This window comes from Watersipora subatra, chromosome 1, assembly GCF_963576615.1.
Source record: "Watersipora subatra chromosome 1, tzWatSuba1.1, whole genome shotgun sequence".
Lineage (NCBI taxonomy): Eukaryota > Metazoa > Bryozoa > Gymnolaemata > Cheilostomatida > Watersiporidae > Watersipora > Watersipora subatra.
Window position 1 is genome coordinate 8970277 of NC_088708.1, and position 17816 is coordinate 8988092.

Sequence of the window (17816 nt, forward strand, 5' to 3'; positions counted from 1 at the left end):
TTCCTAAACAAAAAACTTGACATACTTTCAAAACATGACTAGGTGAAAAACAAAATTTTTGTAACAGCTTCTAACATCATACTAATATATACATGACAAGACGCTATGGTGTGTAAGGATCAATCACACAGAAATACATACAGTGCACCCTTGTTATACGGTTTTAATTCGTTTCAGTGTTGGCACCATTAGGCGAAAATGTCACATAGAGGGGTAATAGAAGCTCATAGTAATTATCTTATGCAAACATCCCTGGTAAAAGAGCATCAAAATTTTATATACATACTGTACACATTAAAAATTAGTAATAAAATATTATGTTAACATTAGTAACTATAGTTACCTACAGTAACTTTAGTGTATTTAGTCGTTATGATCTGCAATAAAATGTAATGTTACAATATAATATGTGCAGTATGTACCGTAGGGAGTTCCTACTTTTGAGACAGACATATAACATAAATGTTGAATTTAACTTAAATGAATTTAGCTAACTAAACACACAATTGAAGCAAAGTTTTATTATGTATTTTACTAAACTAAACTTCAACTTTGTGCTCGTCTAAAATTTTATCACCTATCTGTTTCTAGTTTCAAATTCAGTAAAACTTATAATGAATAATGCTGAACTGAGAGCGAATGAGCATCATATATATATCTTTCAAGTCTTGTGAGAGGGGATTTGACTAAGACCATATTGGCATCTTCATTATTTCGACGTTTTCAGCCCACCGACTGCCAAATTTTAGTTTCGAGAGAAATTGTTGTTGATATCGTATGACAAAAAACGTCGTATGGCAAGGACGGAAAAACATCATGTTTTACATCGTAAGGCGAACAAACCGTATAACAGGGTAATCGTAATACTAGGGTGCACTGTACTTTCATTGTAACATAGACCTGAAGGATACTCCAGTAGTGAAAAATTTTGGTTTACTCTTTAGATAATTGAATCTGTTAAATGCTAAGTTTTCCTCTAGCGTGGTTCATTTTGTGAACCCAAATTTTTTTGTTTTGACTTATTTTCACTATTAACATGGCTTCTTTTGTATTTAAACAAAAATATAGAAGCACAAATGTTATTACTAGCACAAATTGTTGATAATCTGTATTAGACAATTAATACAAGGACGATACTGTAATTTAACATCAATGAGTGAATTATCTGAATCCCAGTCTTGCAAAATTTCAGACGTTTCTTTTGCATCGAACAGACGCGGTGACTTTCTTTTTTCCATCACGATATGGTTTTTCCGTTTTGAAAAAGAAATAAAAATTGAATTGCTTAGCAAAAACATTTTTCATTGGTTGCACGTGATTGGCAACGAAGTTGTTTCGTTGAAGACAAAATTTTATTGGCCTAGCTATTGCATGGGCTTCGTAATTAAAAGAAAAGTGAAACCTTATTGAAAAGCCGATACATCGGCTTACGGTAGCGAAAGAGTTGAATGATCGTGGTATTCCTTTTTGTCCATGATTTTTCCGCGGTAAACTTTCTGTTTGATAATAAGTGGGCTGCCAGTGAGAGGCCCGCTGATCAGTCTATATCGTTAGCAACAAGCTTGTTTTCATGGAGACCAAATCTTATCGGTCTGTCTGAAGCAAAAGCTGAGTAATCATAGATAAACTAACGCACTGTTTAAAAGCCGCTGTATCGGCTTCCGGCCACAAAGAGAAGGTAACCCGAGCCGATACATGGTAGTAGCCGGCTTGCAGTAGTGAAAGAGTTAAGCATTGGTGACTCTTACTAGCACTCTTACTGCTTGTGAAATTAGGTAATATTATTTCAAATGAACCTAACCAAATAAATCACTTAAAGCACATAAATTACATAATTTTTTTATTATATATTTCAATACATCAGTCTTGGCTTTCGAATGAGCCTATATTGACTACACAAAGAATAATAGAACTATGAAAAACAGGGTGTCAAAAGTATGTCCTGCAAAAAAACACTCGGTTCAGGTTCTCAAAATGTGATGTCACAATTATTATTTAGCCTTAGGTAGTCGATCCCTTTCGCTGCCATTGAGGCTGCGCTTTTCTGTGACAATCGGTGCTGTTAAACCCAGAGAGCGCTAATAATAAACTAGGATTCTAGATAATCAACAATGCCCGGGATCGTGCTAACACCGACCAATAAAAACACATGTTCTGGGTTAATTAATTATGCTTCAATAAATGTACTGTCGTTAATAAAGGTAATGAAATCACATCGATTAAATTGTGACCTGCGGTTGCGTGGCCCTAGGACTACATGTCAATCGCACTTTCGGAGATCACGTGATGCTTGAAACTAATTAGTCTCAGTCGACCTTCAACATCACAATAAAATGAGAGGGCTAGTGCATAATATCATCGGGAAAACATAGTATGGTGCTTAGAATCTGAGTTGTTTATCATAGAAATAATCCGTACATGGAGAACTAATGACACTGATTCCTTTGTCATCTTCATTGGTTCTCCGGAGTTGTCCTATCTTCGCCTGAGACTAGCGTCATTATCGTAGTTGATAAATATATGCGGTAAGCAATAAAATAGGAGGTAAGAGCACACAACAACAGATATGAAAATTGTGACGTCATAATTTCCGAGCCTATGCCAGCAAACATTTCTGCGGTAGAGCTCTGGGGAAATCCTATAAACACCAAACCATGTCTGTCTCACCATGGCAAACAATAGCTCATTCGAAAGCCAAGACTGATGTATTGAAATATACAATAAAAAAAGTGTAATTTATGTGCTTTAACGCGTGTAAGCCAGTTTCAAGGTCATTATGAAAGGCTGCATTGCCTTGTAGTAGCTCAAGTAAATGAGTGCATGGCAATGAGCCAGACATTATTGGCACAGAGTGTGCTGGGCAGCTGAGAAGTTCTGCCAAGGCAACGACCTTTGATCTTATAGCTAATGCATTCAGTACCATTTCAGTTTCCAAGTTTATAATAGAATTGAAAGAGTACGCAGCCTACTCAGGCCAAATAGTTACAATCCTAGGATTCCCAGACCTGTTCATGATACCCATGGCTCAACCTAACCATCTAGCTGAGCTGATAGTTACAATAAAACAGAGGAACAAAAGGGGAACTCTCTAGCTTGTTTTATACTAACTTCTCTGTTCTTTGGTCTCAAGGGCGCCCAGGCGTTGGCCGATATTCATGAGCGCCGTGACAAACTCCATCTCGGGCTGAAGCTGGGGAGCGCAGCACTTGCACGCGCTGCCCCTTAAGATGCTGTCTAGCATGTCTGAGTAGCTAGCCTGCTGACAGATGCACCCGTTATCAAAAGCTTTGCCTGACATTAGATCTCCGGCAGCGTTGTTACCCATTGACAAATAACCAGCAGCGTTGCTGCTCATGGCAGCGGAGATGAGGATCGGATCGGTTGGAGATGGAGTCAGTGTAAAGTTCATCATTCCTAGAAAGAAATTGACATGATTATAGCCTCAGGATGATACTGAAGCTATGGTCAGGAGTTGGATGCCGCCGCATAAACAGCCTAAACACTAGACTATTCATCAACAGTAGGTAACAGAAATATGACCAGTTAGGAGATAAAGTTACTAGTCTAAAGTTCAAAGATTAAAAGTCGACATTATCCTAATTACCCTGTTGTGATTGATTGCAGATGTGTATTGCTATGGCGTATCGAATCACGAGTTGGCTGCATGCCAGAACTGTGTGGAAAGGTTTGCACAACAATACAGTAGATATTTAAAAACACAATATAACTTGAACTAGATAGCAGAGCCTTAGATATACAGCCATCAGCGGGTGCCCTTGCTTGCAAGGCGAGTGACACAACCAACATGGCTCCTGAGCAGTACACAAACACAGAATCAAAATGAACACAGCTTCATTTGCTTAAAGATCCATTTGTAAACTTTAGAGCCTGAACTAGATGAAGACAGAACTATACGTACATCTACTGCTACACTTACACATACTATATGTACATGTATTTTACCTACATATATTTGGGTCAATGGCTTTCTCAAATGCTTCTAACATTTTGCAGTGCGATTCATTTCAAGTGAATTCAACAGAAAATTAGTAAATATAAAATGCCGAGAAATTTCAATTAACTAGAAATAAAGACAGACGTTTCATGGATCACTCAAGGACACCCGTATGAAGATAAAAGATTGCTAGCAGCTCTTGGATCATGATAGAATACGCAAACAGCGCATAGCGTGTAAGAATAAAAACACATGAAACATCTTAGCTGTTTGTATTGAATAAGAAAGTTTTGTTCTCTAGGCAGCTGTATGCTATTTTTTGTTCGCCATTGTTATAAAAAGAAAGAAAGTTTCAGACTATAGAAAAATTGTTAAAACAAATGACACTATTGCAAGATGTACGCAATGGATACAAATGTCTAATGTTATGACAAGAATTAGCTTTGGTGATTTACTGTTTCGACAGTAACCGTGGCAGTATTGGTGTGTGTAGAGAAATTCTTTTTTCTTATCACTTTCATTTGGTTACTGGTTCACGATCACTATGATGTTATGTCAAGTTAATTGGAGCGAACACCTTCACAGTCACTTTGAAAGTTGAAGATTTTTTTACTTTTAATCTCGACAGCATGGTCTATGCTGCAAAAATAGAAATATTGTATATACATGTATGTCTAACATAGAGAAAAACGCTGGTGATCCTGTCTGACTGTGATCGGGCTATTATAATCATATGCGCACGCGTCTTGTGCATGAGAAACCTGAAGACGTACCTGTTGCATCAGATCGAGATCTAGAATGGCTTTTAACAAAAGTCTTGTTAACACGAGGAGAGAGATCAGAGTGGCTCTGGAGATGGTGGCTGCCACTGTTGTTGAAGGACAAAGCGAGGTGACCCAGCATACTTTTGTTATTAGTCCGAGGAACTAAGCCATCGTTTATAATAGCGTTGCGTAGTTTTACACCTTGCCCGCACTTAGAGCCTGTTTGAGTTTGGTATACTGTGTAGGCGTCGAGAAGCCACGTGGTCTTTATGGCAAACTCTACACTTTTCCGGCACCTGTAAGAGATGAATAGCTGATGATTTGTTTCAGAGGTCGGCTGTCAACAGTCAGCCCACAATCACTCATGCTGCCATACACTACCATACACAATCACCCATGCTGCCATACACTACCATACACAATCACTCATGCTGCCATACACTACCATACACAATCACTCATGCCATACACTATCATACACAAACACTCATGCTGCCATACACTACCATACACAATCACTCATGCTGCCATACACTATCATACAATCACTCATGCCATACACTATCATACACAATCACTCATGCCATACACTATCATACACAATCACTCATGCCATACACTATCATACACAATCACTCATGCCATACACTATCATACACAATCACTCATGCCATACACTATCATACACAATCACTCATGCTGCCATACACTATCATACACAATCACTCATGCTGCCATACACTATCATACACAATCACTCATGCCATACACTATCATACACAATCACTCATGCTGCCATACACTATCATACACAATCACTCATGCCATACACTATCATACACAATCACTCATGCTGCCATACACTATCATACACAATCACTCATGCTGCCATACACTACCATACACAATCACTCATGCCATACACTACCATACACAATCACTCATGCCATACACTATCATACACAATCACTCATGCTGCCATACACTATCATACACAATCACTCATGCTGCCATACACTATCATACACAATCACTCATGCCATACACTACCATACACAATCACTCATGCCATACACTATCATACACAATCACTCATGCCATACACTATCATACACAATCACTCATGCTGCCATACACTATCATACACAATCACTCATGCTGCCATACACTATCATACACAATCACTCATGCCATACACTATCATACACAATCACTCATGCTGCCATACACTATCATACACAATCACTCATGCCATACACTATCATACACAATCACTCATGCTGCCATACACTATCATACACAATCACTCATGCTGCCATACACTATCATACACAATCACTCATGCTGCCATACACTATCATACACAATCACTCATGCCATACACTACCATACACAATCACTCATGCCATACACTACCATACACAATCACTCATGCCATACACTATCATACACAATCACTCATGCTGCCATACACTATCATACACAATCACTCATGCTGCCATACACTATCATACACAATCACTCATGCCATACACTACCATACACAATCACTCATGCCATACACTATCATACACAATCACTCATGCCATACACTACCATACACAATCACTCATGCCATACACTACCATACACAATCACTCATGCCATACACTATCATACACAATCACTCATGCTGCCATACACTATCATACACAATCACTCATGCTGCCATACACTATCATACACAATCACTCATGCCATACACTACCATACACAATCACTCATGCTGCCATACACTATCATACACAATCACTCATGCCATACACTATCATACACAATCACTCATGCCATACACTATCATACACAATCACTCATGCTGCCATACACTATCATACACAATCACTCATGCTGCCATACACTATCATACACAATCACTCATGCTGCCATACACTATCATACACAATCACTCATGCCATACACTATCATACACAATCACTCATGCTGCCATACACTATCCTACACAATCACTCATGCCATACACTATCATACACAATCACTCATGCTGCCATACACTACCATACACAATCACTCATGCTGCCATACACTATCATACACAATCACTCATGCCATACACTATCATACACAAACACTCATGCCATACACTATCATACACAATCACTCATGCTGCCATACACTACCATACACAATCACTCATGCCATACACTACCATACACAATCACTCATGCCATACACTATCATACACAATCACTCATGCCATACACTATCATACACAATCACTCATGCTGCCATACACTATCATACACAATCACTCATGCCATACACTATCATACACAATCACTCATGCTGCCATACACTATCATACACAATCACTCATGCCATACACTATCATACACAAACACTCATGCCATACACTACCATACACAATCACTCATGCCATACACTACCATACACAATCACTCATGCCATACACTATCATACACAATCACTCATGCCATACACTATCATACACAATCACTCATGCTGCCATACACTATCATACACAATCACTCATGCCATACACTATCATACACAAACACTCATGCCATACACTATCATACACAATCACTCATGCTGCCATACACTACCATACACAATCACTCATGCCATACACTACCATACACAATCACTCATGCCATACACTATCATACACAATCACTCATGCCATACACTATCATACACAATCACTCATGCCATACACTACCATACACAATCACTCATGCCATACACTATCATACACAATCACTCATGCCATACACTATCATACACAATCACTCATGCTGCCATACACTATCATACACAATCACTCATGCCATACACTATCATACACAATCACTCATGCCATACACTACCATACACAATCACTCATGCCATACACTACCATACACAATCACTCATGCCATACACTATCATACACAATCACTCATGCCATACACTATCATACACAATCACTCATGCTGCCATACACTATCATACACAATCACTCATGCCATACACTATCATACACAAACACTCATGCCATACACTATCATACACAATCACTCATGCTGCCATACACTACCATACACAATCACTCATGCCATACACTATCATACACAATCACTCATGCCATACACTATCATACACAATCACTCATGCTGCCATACACTATCATGCACAATCACTCATGCCATACACTATCATACACAATCACTCATGCCATACACTATCATACACAATCACTCATGCTGCCATACACTATCATACACAATCACTCATGCCATACACTATCATACACAATCACTCATGCCATACACTATCATACACAATCACTCATGCCATACACTATCATACACAATCACTCATGCTGCCATACACTATCATGCACAATCACTCATGCCATACACTATCATACACAATCACTCATGCCATACACTATCATACACAATCACCCATGCTGCCATACACTATCATACACAATCACTCATGCTGCCATACACTATCATACACAATCACTCATGCTGCCATACACTATCATACACAATCACTCATGCCATACACTATGTTTTCATTGTGCGGATTTAGAATTGGGCCCACATTGAGTTATCAAGTGATAAGTCTTTCGATGGACATTTGCGTGTTACGGATTAACCCCAGTCTCCAAACAACATCCAAAAGTTGTGTGATTTTTTGTTGATTGTTAAAAAAAATCGGTATATATATGAACATACATGACATGACTTGATATTTACTGGACAGTTTTGGATGTTATGCTCTCACAGGAGCTGACAAAACAATAACCATGTCGAGTTGAGTACGTCATCGAAATACAGGGATTCCAAACTATGGTGTTTCCAAACTATGGCTGCGATTATCTGTTCATTTTTGAGCTTTTAAGAGCTTGTAATCACATTTCCAAATATTTTGCACCTGCAACACAGCAGAGTAAGACATGGTGAATCTTTTGATACAAAATAACAGTAATGTGAATTTTTTTGCAAGTAAACCTTTAAAGACTGGTTCCCAGATCTATCAGCGGTGAAATGAAAACCTGCGCGCTGAGTACCGCTGGTAGTTGCCGATGATCAACAAAAGAGTTCAGCGCTGATCAACTTCCGCAAGAAGCTGCAGGCAAAACCTTCCCGAAATGCACTGTACAGGTGAAGGTCAGCACTTTTGAAACGGCATGGTGAGCAGCCATTTTTATACCATCGTTAGCGACACAGCTTTATCTACTATATAAACGGCAATTGTTGTCTGTCTGCACGTGAGATTGAGTGTCCGCCTTATAGAGTACCGTACTTTTCGGACTATTAGCCGCTACTAGGTATCTAGGGCGCATTAACGGGAATCTCCAGTTAGTACACGCCTCTATTATACATAACCTATTCATCGTTTGCCGTTTTCACACAAAAATGACGTAATAATTACAACTCTATGGCTTTTTTTTAGCTTTATGGCACGCGATGCTTTTTTGTCCTCCAAGTATTAGGGCTAATTTGTTTTCGGCAAAACGATATTGACAATAGACTCTCTCGATATTAGAACTTGGCGATTAAATTTTGTTAACTCTATGAAACATGATGCCGTTTTTGTGAACCTCTATTTCTGGCTTTTCTTAAGGTTCAATTGCTAATCGCTGTTAACCCTGTCGCAAGTATATTAATTGATTAAACCTTTGTGTACAGAGTGAATATATTTGCAAAATGACTAGCAATTTGTACATAGGGATACATAAAACGTCATAACTTTTTTATTTACAGGAATAACTACATGAAATTTAAAATACAAGTAGCTCACACACATAGAGGTCACTACATTTAATATTTCTTGAAGCAGTCACCTTTGCATAACCCCACCGTCGTCGTGGATCATGACCGTCGGCACGTTCAGATTCATTACTATCGCTACCGGTTTCTGACTCTACATCAAAATCATTGGCATCAAGTTCGTTTCCACTGGATCAAGATTCATCAGTTTCAACCACATAATCAGCAATATCTTCCTCGTAGTTGGTTCTCGTAGCAAGTTTTCGATGCGGTCATTTCGTTTGATTTGCCATTGTTTCGATAGTAGTTTTAGGCGTAGTTGTAGTTCGCGATAGAAGATGTTTTGGTGGTAGTTGATCGCCGTAGTGACCATAAGAACTTTGTTCTTTTGTTAGGTTTGACTGACTATTATAGCGAACACAATAATATTATGTTTGGTAATATAAAGCTGAAAGAATATTTGAAGAACTAAACAAAAATAGCCAATAACAAAACGGCTGACGAATAACGGCTTTTGGGATTTCCCAAACGACATAAATGTCTCTTTGCTCAAACTACGGGGGACATTAATGTCGCATCGCTTATGAAAGGGTTAAGGTCACTACTTGTCACGCGGACAAGCAGTGCACGATCGTCAACTGCAAATATAGACGAGGGTGAACGGATGCATGAATCTAGACACATGAATCTAGAATATTTACTAGATTTTACACGCATCTAGCTGTAAGACACATTGCAGATTTCCATTGTTCTCCCCAACATTGACATGTATGCATTCTCTGATCAGGACAACAATTTCAGTAGACTGCATATTTGGAGTTGTTTTACAGTATGAAAGACAACTCTCAATAAACCTTATGCTGCACGTGAATCTGTTCCTGTAGACGGGTAATGCAGCTAGTGTGAACATAAGCCACCAAGCCTAACGCAAGTGTTTTGCTGCGCAAGATTAGCACCAGGGTCTCGCAGCGGATATGGGAACCACACTTCACCATTTGACAGGCAGCCCTATCTCTTTTACTTGCTAATATCTCAGTCTCAACAACCCTTGATTGATATATCAGCTTCTAAAGCCTTTTATCTAAACATTAAGACAGCACGAGACTAATTTAGCAAATATAAAGGCAATATAAAGACGGATGGCTATCAGATTTCAATCACAAAATGAGTAAACAAGAATCACCTAATACAAAGGCATTGAGCAATAACACAATTCAGAGAAAATCTGAACAAATTTCCTATGACAATGTATTGAAGGAAGTGCCACATGAGAACTTGACATATTTTGTATGGTAACATTTTTAATTTTATTAAAACCCATTTTAGATTTGCCTTGCATGGTCTACTCTTTATGGGAAAGGAGTTTAAATGCTGCCAGCTAGGCATATTACCGCTGCCAATGCAAAACTCTGTGTAAGCGTATATAGTGAAAATTTGAAAAAACATTTGGCTGTTTTATGCTCCTATAAAAGCCAAAATTAGGATATTCTGAATTTGACATTTTTCATAGCATTTAAACCTTTTTGACACAAACCAAGCAAAAATGAAATTACTATTAGGGCCTACATTTTGCGATAACCATATAACATCTCTCAGGATATTAGAGAGTGGAATGTAATATACTTCAGTCTATGGCAATGCACTTCTTATAAATTACTGTAAAGCCTAGATCTGTTAAAAAACCACCTTTATTTGAATGACGCTTTTCATAAAATACTGTTATAGGAGAGGAGGTGGAAAATACAGTGCCACCCTTTAATTGAACGTCACCTCTAGTTGACCACCACTGACATTCTTTGATCTTTATGAATCCATAGTAGCAAATGATCAGTAGAAAAGTGTTCATAAAATGGTACCTACTGATAATGACTCGGGTATATCAATAACAATTAACTCTTTCGCTGTAGCCATGGCTTTAGCGACGGTGTACCTGAGAAGATCGATCGTCAAAATCATCAGAACTACACTCACTTTCAAAGTCCCGAAGGTCTAAATCTGATCTATTGTTTTCAGATTCACCCATAATGTGGTTTACGATCTAACCTGAAGACTTTGAAACGTTTTGATGAATGACATTAGCATCGCTTCACCCGTAAAAGGGTTAAATTTATCTTCTCAAAACTCTGACAAGCATGTCAAAAAATGCAATGCCACCCTCTAATTGAATGTCACCTCTAATAAAACGCCACTATAGGAAAAATGTTGAACAATATAGCACCATGGCGTTCCAACAGGTTATACGGTTCTTGAGATAACAAAGTACTTCTAACTATTTTTGTAGCAAAATTTACACTGCAGAATGTAGCAGAATTAGGCAACTTGGAATAAACTTCTACAAAATATGAGGAAAAAGAAAATGAAGTGATCATATTGCACTTTTCAATTTATTGAGTTCTTCTAGTTAGCTGATTAAGTAGTCGGTTAACAAACTACCGGGCGCCCTCGAGTTAAGATAATGTCATTGTTATACCATTTTTTCGCCCTGCGATGTAGAACAGACTGATTTTTCATCCTCTCTATAAGAAATATTTTTCGTCATACGAAATCAACAAAAATTTCTATCGAAATTCAAATTTGGTAGTCGGTATGCTAAATATGTTGGAATAGCAAATATGCCAATATGCTATTCGCCGAAATCCCTCTACCCACGAATGAAAGAGATATGATGCTCAATCTCGTTCAGTTCAGCGTTATTCGTTATTAGTCATTGTGAAAATGAAACCGAAAGCAGGTGATAAAATTTTCGCGACATAAGGTTGAAGTTCAGTAAAATCGTTAAAAACACATACTAAAACTTAGTTTTAAGTATGTGTTTAATAAACTAATTTCATTTAAATTATATTCAACATTTACGTTATATGTCTGTCGGGAAGATAAGAACTCCCTACGGTACGTACTGCACATATTACATGGTGATATTACATTTTATTGCTAATCATAACGACTAAATACACTAAAGCTACTGTAGGTAACTATAGTTACTAAGGTTACCATATTATTTCGTTACTATTTTTGATACATACATAAAATTTTGATGATTTTTACCAGGGGGTATTTACATTAAATAATACTATGGGCTTTTATACCCTTCTCTAAAAAATCTTCGCCTTACGATGCCAACACTGGAACAAATTAAATCGTATGGCGAGGTCCACTGTATAACCATAGTAATTCGTGTTTGTTATTGACCTGCATGTAAGCATGCCAAACAATTTTGTATACGTGTTCTATGTGGTGATTAATCCCGAGCAAAATAAAGTTGTCTCTTTTGAAATAAGTTTTGGTCATCCTTGTTAAACATTGCAGCAATGGAGTTTTACCCCACAGCTTCTAAATACCGTCAGCACATTAGGTGAAAACGCCTATCATGGCAGCTTCGACTTGGAACAGGATTTGGTAAAAGCGTCAAGGACATAAATTCTACATTAGCACGGCCTAAAAATGAGTACAGAAGTGAGTTTGAACGAAGGTTTCCTGATGATCTCTGACCATATAGTAGAAGTTCTACTAGATGGTCAGAGATCATCAGAAGACCTTCGTTCTACTGTAGAACAGCAAACACAAATGTGACACCTCTGCAATTCGCAGTCATTACGCCTACATGTCTATAGCTGCGCAACAGGCAGCGCTAGCTGTGCACTATAGTACAGCTCTGAACAAAGGACTAGCTCAGTTAAAAGAGCTTGGCACACACTTCCTCAACCTGAGTGATATTATCGCAATCCAATAATAAAAGGGAAATACTTGACCAAGTTAAATGAAGCTATAATCTCACTGCGCCAACTTCCATTACAAGCCTTGTGTGCTGTGAGCCTACATAGAGTTAGGCTATGCAGACCGATATTTTATACAGAACCATGATTATTGTTGGTCACAGGAAATACTAGAAGGGTGCAAACACAAAAGGGCCTTTGGCTGAGCCACTAATGAAAATAAATACATCGTGAGAGCCACTAGTAAGTTTTAAGTTGTGCGAATGACAGAAACGTTTCTCAGCTCGTTGTCCATCGCAATACAGTAAACGCTTCTATAACATATACCTTCTCTAACATAAATTTCACATGACGTAAAGTATTTATGTAGTTTTTGCTTCGTAGTACATAAAAAATTTCACACAACATGAAGCATGAAGTCAGCGTAAGTTCTCAAATTCAATTTTAATAGCGCCCATCTTGCGGTCAGCCCTAAAAATATCGCTTTCTCTCTTGCCGCACTTGAAGAGAAAACGACTTAGAGGGCTATCTCTATCGTACATACAGCAGTACCGTGACTGTAGCACCGGTACTGTAGCAGTACCGTGACAGTCTAGTTCGCTGTGAGAGACCATCTCGTGATGAACCACAGATACAGTAATAAGTAGCTGCAAATTTATTCAGTGTGGGTGTTGGAGTGTCGGTCTATTGCTCTGACTGTCATTACTTGGACTATCGTCGAAAGTTATTGTTTATTAAATTCTTCAACTTTTTCGATGCATAGACAGACGGACAGATGAACACCGCTCCTATTATAGTAAAGTTAACTTTTTGTTTTACTTTGTTTTAGATACATGAAACATTTTTATCGTTTTCCTTTTGCAAAATAGACCTTGCTGTCTAGAATGAAAGAAAAAATCAAGGTAAATTGACATTGAAGGTGTGCATTCTCCATAACTCGTAAAATTATCGCAATCATGGACCAGGAACCGAGTAGTGATGAGAAAAAGGTGACAAGTTGTCAATCCAAATCAATAATACTACAGTTATGGTACAGTTATTAAATTAAAAAGTTTAGTCTAGTCTATTTTTCTTTTTGAAGAGCCAAAGGGATGGGTTTGGGAAGATATTAGAATGGAGTAGACAATTTACATTTATTTTACTGTTCTTATAACGTAAAATCCCTATACAACCCGGAAACAGATTGTTTACGTTGTAGGAGCGTCTACTGCAGTATGTATTACTTTTCTGACAAATGAATATCCGGTTTTATAAGTCAAATTGCGAATGAACGCCAGTAAGCATGTTGACAACACCGCCTCTTAATCCATACAAAAAGGGTGCAAGTTCTGAGTGGATCACAAGTTCTCACGTGAGCCAAACAACCAAGGTCAACCAAACAAACTCTAGAAAAAACTTACTTGTCATGTTAGCTGTTCGACTGGTGAAACGACAGTTACGTCATGTCACCCATACTCTGCAGTTTTCCACAGGCAGAGCGGCATTAATGTCGTCAGCATTTCTTTTTAAAACAGTTTTTTACGCGCTTCAAAGTGTGAGACGGAGCTAAACAAGGTACTAGTTTAAGTAACACAAACTAGACTGATAATAATGTTACTTATTTTGATCGTTTTACTTTAAAAATTATGAGAAAAAAAAACAGAAGTACTTTGGAGTTTGAGAAGGACACTAATAATAATGACCCTTGAAGAGTATTCTAGTCATCCATCTAAACATTTTTAAAGTTTTCAGATCTGGCTGTAAACTGCTTTATAAATGAATATGAAGACAGCGGGTCACATTTAGACATTGATGACTAACGCCTGGTTCCTATATACGCCGCAAAGCACCGGCGACAGCACCGCAGGCTATTGCGGTGAAATGTGAACCTACACGCCGAGGACCGGTGGTAGTTGCCGGCGGTCACCGCAAGAGTTTAGCGCTGTTCAAATTTCGCGAAAAACTGCAAGCAAAACCTTCCCGAAATGCACTGTACAGGTGAAGGTCAGTACCTATTATCGAAACGGCATGGCGAGCGAATATTTTATGTGATTATGCGATTATGTTTAGCGATGCAGCTTTATATGTAAACCGAAATCGCCGAGCCTAGCGTCGCAAGCGTTTTGCTGCGCAGGTTACCACTGGGGTCTCGCAATCGATATGGGAACCAGGCTTTGGGATCATCAGAATGCAATCTGAATGATTTATATGATCAACCCTCTCAGACGCACTCGCCAGTAAAACCATGTCAACCATGAAAACAACTATACCAAAGAATTCATGTATATCGATGTAATGTAGTCATTAATAGTATTATTTTGTTGATAACTTCTACTGACCAACTTTTATTGAAGGTTCATACAAACCCTTATGAGTCATGACCAAAATGTTAAAAGTTAAACATGCTGACAACTTTTCAAAATTTATTTGCCAACGAGGAGGGGAAACTCTAAAAAGCTTGCCCGCTAAAGGATTTGAACTGTCCACACACAAGCTACCCAACTTGTGATGTAAGCAATGACTTCGACTAATAATACGAGCTCTGAGCTTCATGGAAAAACTTTTTATTTATTTCCATTTATTATATGTGTAGGCAGCTCAACTCAAACATTTTTATCTAATTCAAAAGTCAAAGATGTAGACATTATTTAATCGTTGCCTAGCAACAAGGTGACACTGCACAGGAGCAATGGAGTCTTCCAATAAATATGAGTCTTTCTTGGAATGCTAATTGTTGATACGAGTTCTGGTTTAACGAGATATAAACACTTCACAGATTTTTTGAAGTTATTGAAACGAGCAAAAACAGGCAATTCTATTAACAACCATGTTATAGTAAAAAAATTAACGAATGTTATAATATCTGATAATAGAAATCCAACTTAATAAAGCTTGTGTTTATGCATATCATAATACCTCATAACTGTCTTGTATGAGCATGACAGAGAAATAATAACAATTACTATCAACTACATTGCTGAGATATGCAATCAACTGATAAGTTTGAGCGACTTCCTACAGAGCTGAGCGATTTCCTACAGAGCTGAGCGTATTCACAGCACTCAACTCCAGATAAAATACTTATTAATATAAGACTACTAGTTACTAACATATTTACTTGAGTCGAAAATAAACATTGAATTGCAATAGTTCTTGTAATAACAGCACTGTAGAAGACTTCATAGCATTATCTTTATAAATTTCAAATGTCCTTTAAAGTGAAACTGATAGCTGCTCATGATTGTTGACTAGGTATTATAATGAAATCAGTCTGAACAATTTTTTTGAATGATTGGCAGATACAGCATTCAGCAAAAACCATTGAATTATCGAATGAAAGCCAAGCTATTCTGCACATAAGCATTCCATTTAGCGAGAGTGAAGTGTAATGATAATTGGGCTATCAAGATACAACAAAGGTTATGTGTTCAAAACTAATTTTAACGATACCATTTCATTTCTAATGATGAAAAAATACCATATATATATACTTCAGCATATAAGGCGACCATAGAAAAGATGAGGTACGAAATTGGAGTAAATCTTTATGAATTTATCATATATGATAAATTCATAAAAATATACAACCAATATATATATGTATAATTGTATATGATTGCATATATATATACATAAAAATGCAACTAACATATATTGGTTGCATAAGAGAACTGTTAATTTAACTGTGTTCACATTTATTAAAAACGATGCAACCTTTAATTATACACTTAGATCACTCTCCGACATTGTGGGAAGATTTTGTCACATAACGATTTGGAATCTTAGTAACTTCTTGGGCAGACCGTAAGGCGGGGAAAATACCATAAGGCGGGGTAAAACATCGTATTCCACATCATAACCCGAAAAAACCATATACCTACTAGAGCCACCGTATCTCGGGTTCAACTACACTGTAATATCTACTTTTATTGAGAAACAAAGGTGTATGTCATCAATCAATTTTATTTATAACCAAAGCGATACTTATTTTTTCATGCAAAATTAAAAACCTGGAATTCCTGATCTGACTTTTATATTGGTTGTGTAAGATGACCCTTAATTTTTAAAAGTGATTTTGACTTTAAGGGTCGCCTTATAGGCTGGAATATATGATAACACATTAGCAAACGCTTTATTTCTGGAAAACTTTAACGATAAAATCATCAACCAATAATAAATCTCACTCTGTCATTATGAGTCTGTCTGTGTGTCTGTGTAAACACTATGCGTTTCCACATTCTTTGGCCCATTTCATCACAACTTCACACCCATATGCTCATGTCTTTACTAGGCCAATAAAAATACTTGGTTTCAAAACTCCGGAGAACCAGCCTCTCAAACACCCACCTGCTGCACGCGATTCATACAGATGTTGAAAATATGCACCACAGGCTACATGTACCGCAGGCTATCTGAGAAAACCTGAAAGAAATCCCAGGCAACGCCAGGCTTATGGTTAGTTAACAAATGAAATACGAACGATGTAGATGTTCAGATCAAACGCGAACACATTGCATCAAATATTGATGCCATCGAAAGCATCGATGCACATACCAGTGCCCTCCACAACACACAAATACTAGCCTTTGTGGACACCGCTCAGGAGAAATATTACAATCAT

The 17816-nt window shown here is 37.7% G+C and overlaps 1 protein-coding gene across 2 annotated transcripts in view; it reads right to left on the bottom strand.

Annotated features, from left to right (window-relative positions):
• LOC137409269 (phosphatidylinositol 4-kinase beta-like) overlaps positions 1 to 17816 on the bottom strand; it is a 33495-nt gene that overhangs the window by 11109 nt on the left and 4570 nt on the right. For both annotated transcript variants that reach the window (XM_068095552.1, XM_068095551.1), the window contains exons 4-5: positions 4729 to 5015; positions 3109 to 3414 (exon numbers count right to left, since the gene is read on the bottom strand). In XM_068095552.1, the coding sequence (XP_067951653.1) occupies positions 3109 to 3414; positions 4729 to 5015 (593 nt within the window). The remainder of the gene's footprint in view (positions 1 to 3108; positions 3415 to 4728; positions 5016 to 17816) is intronic.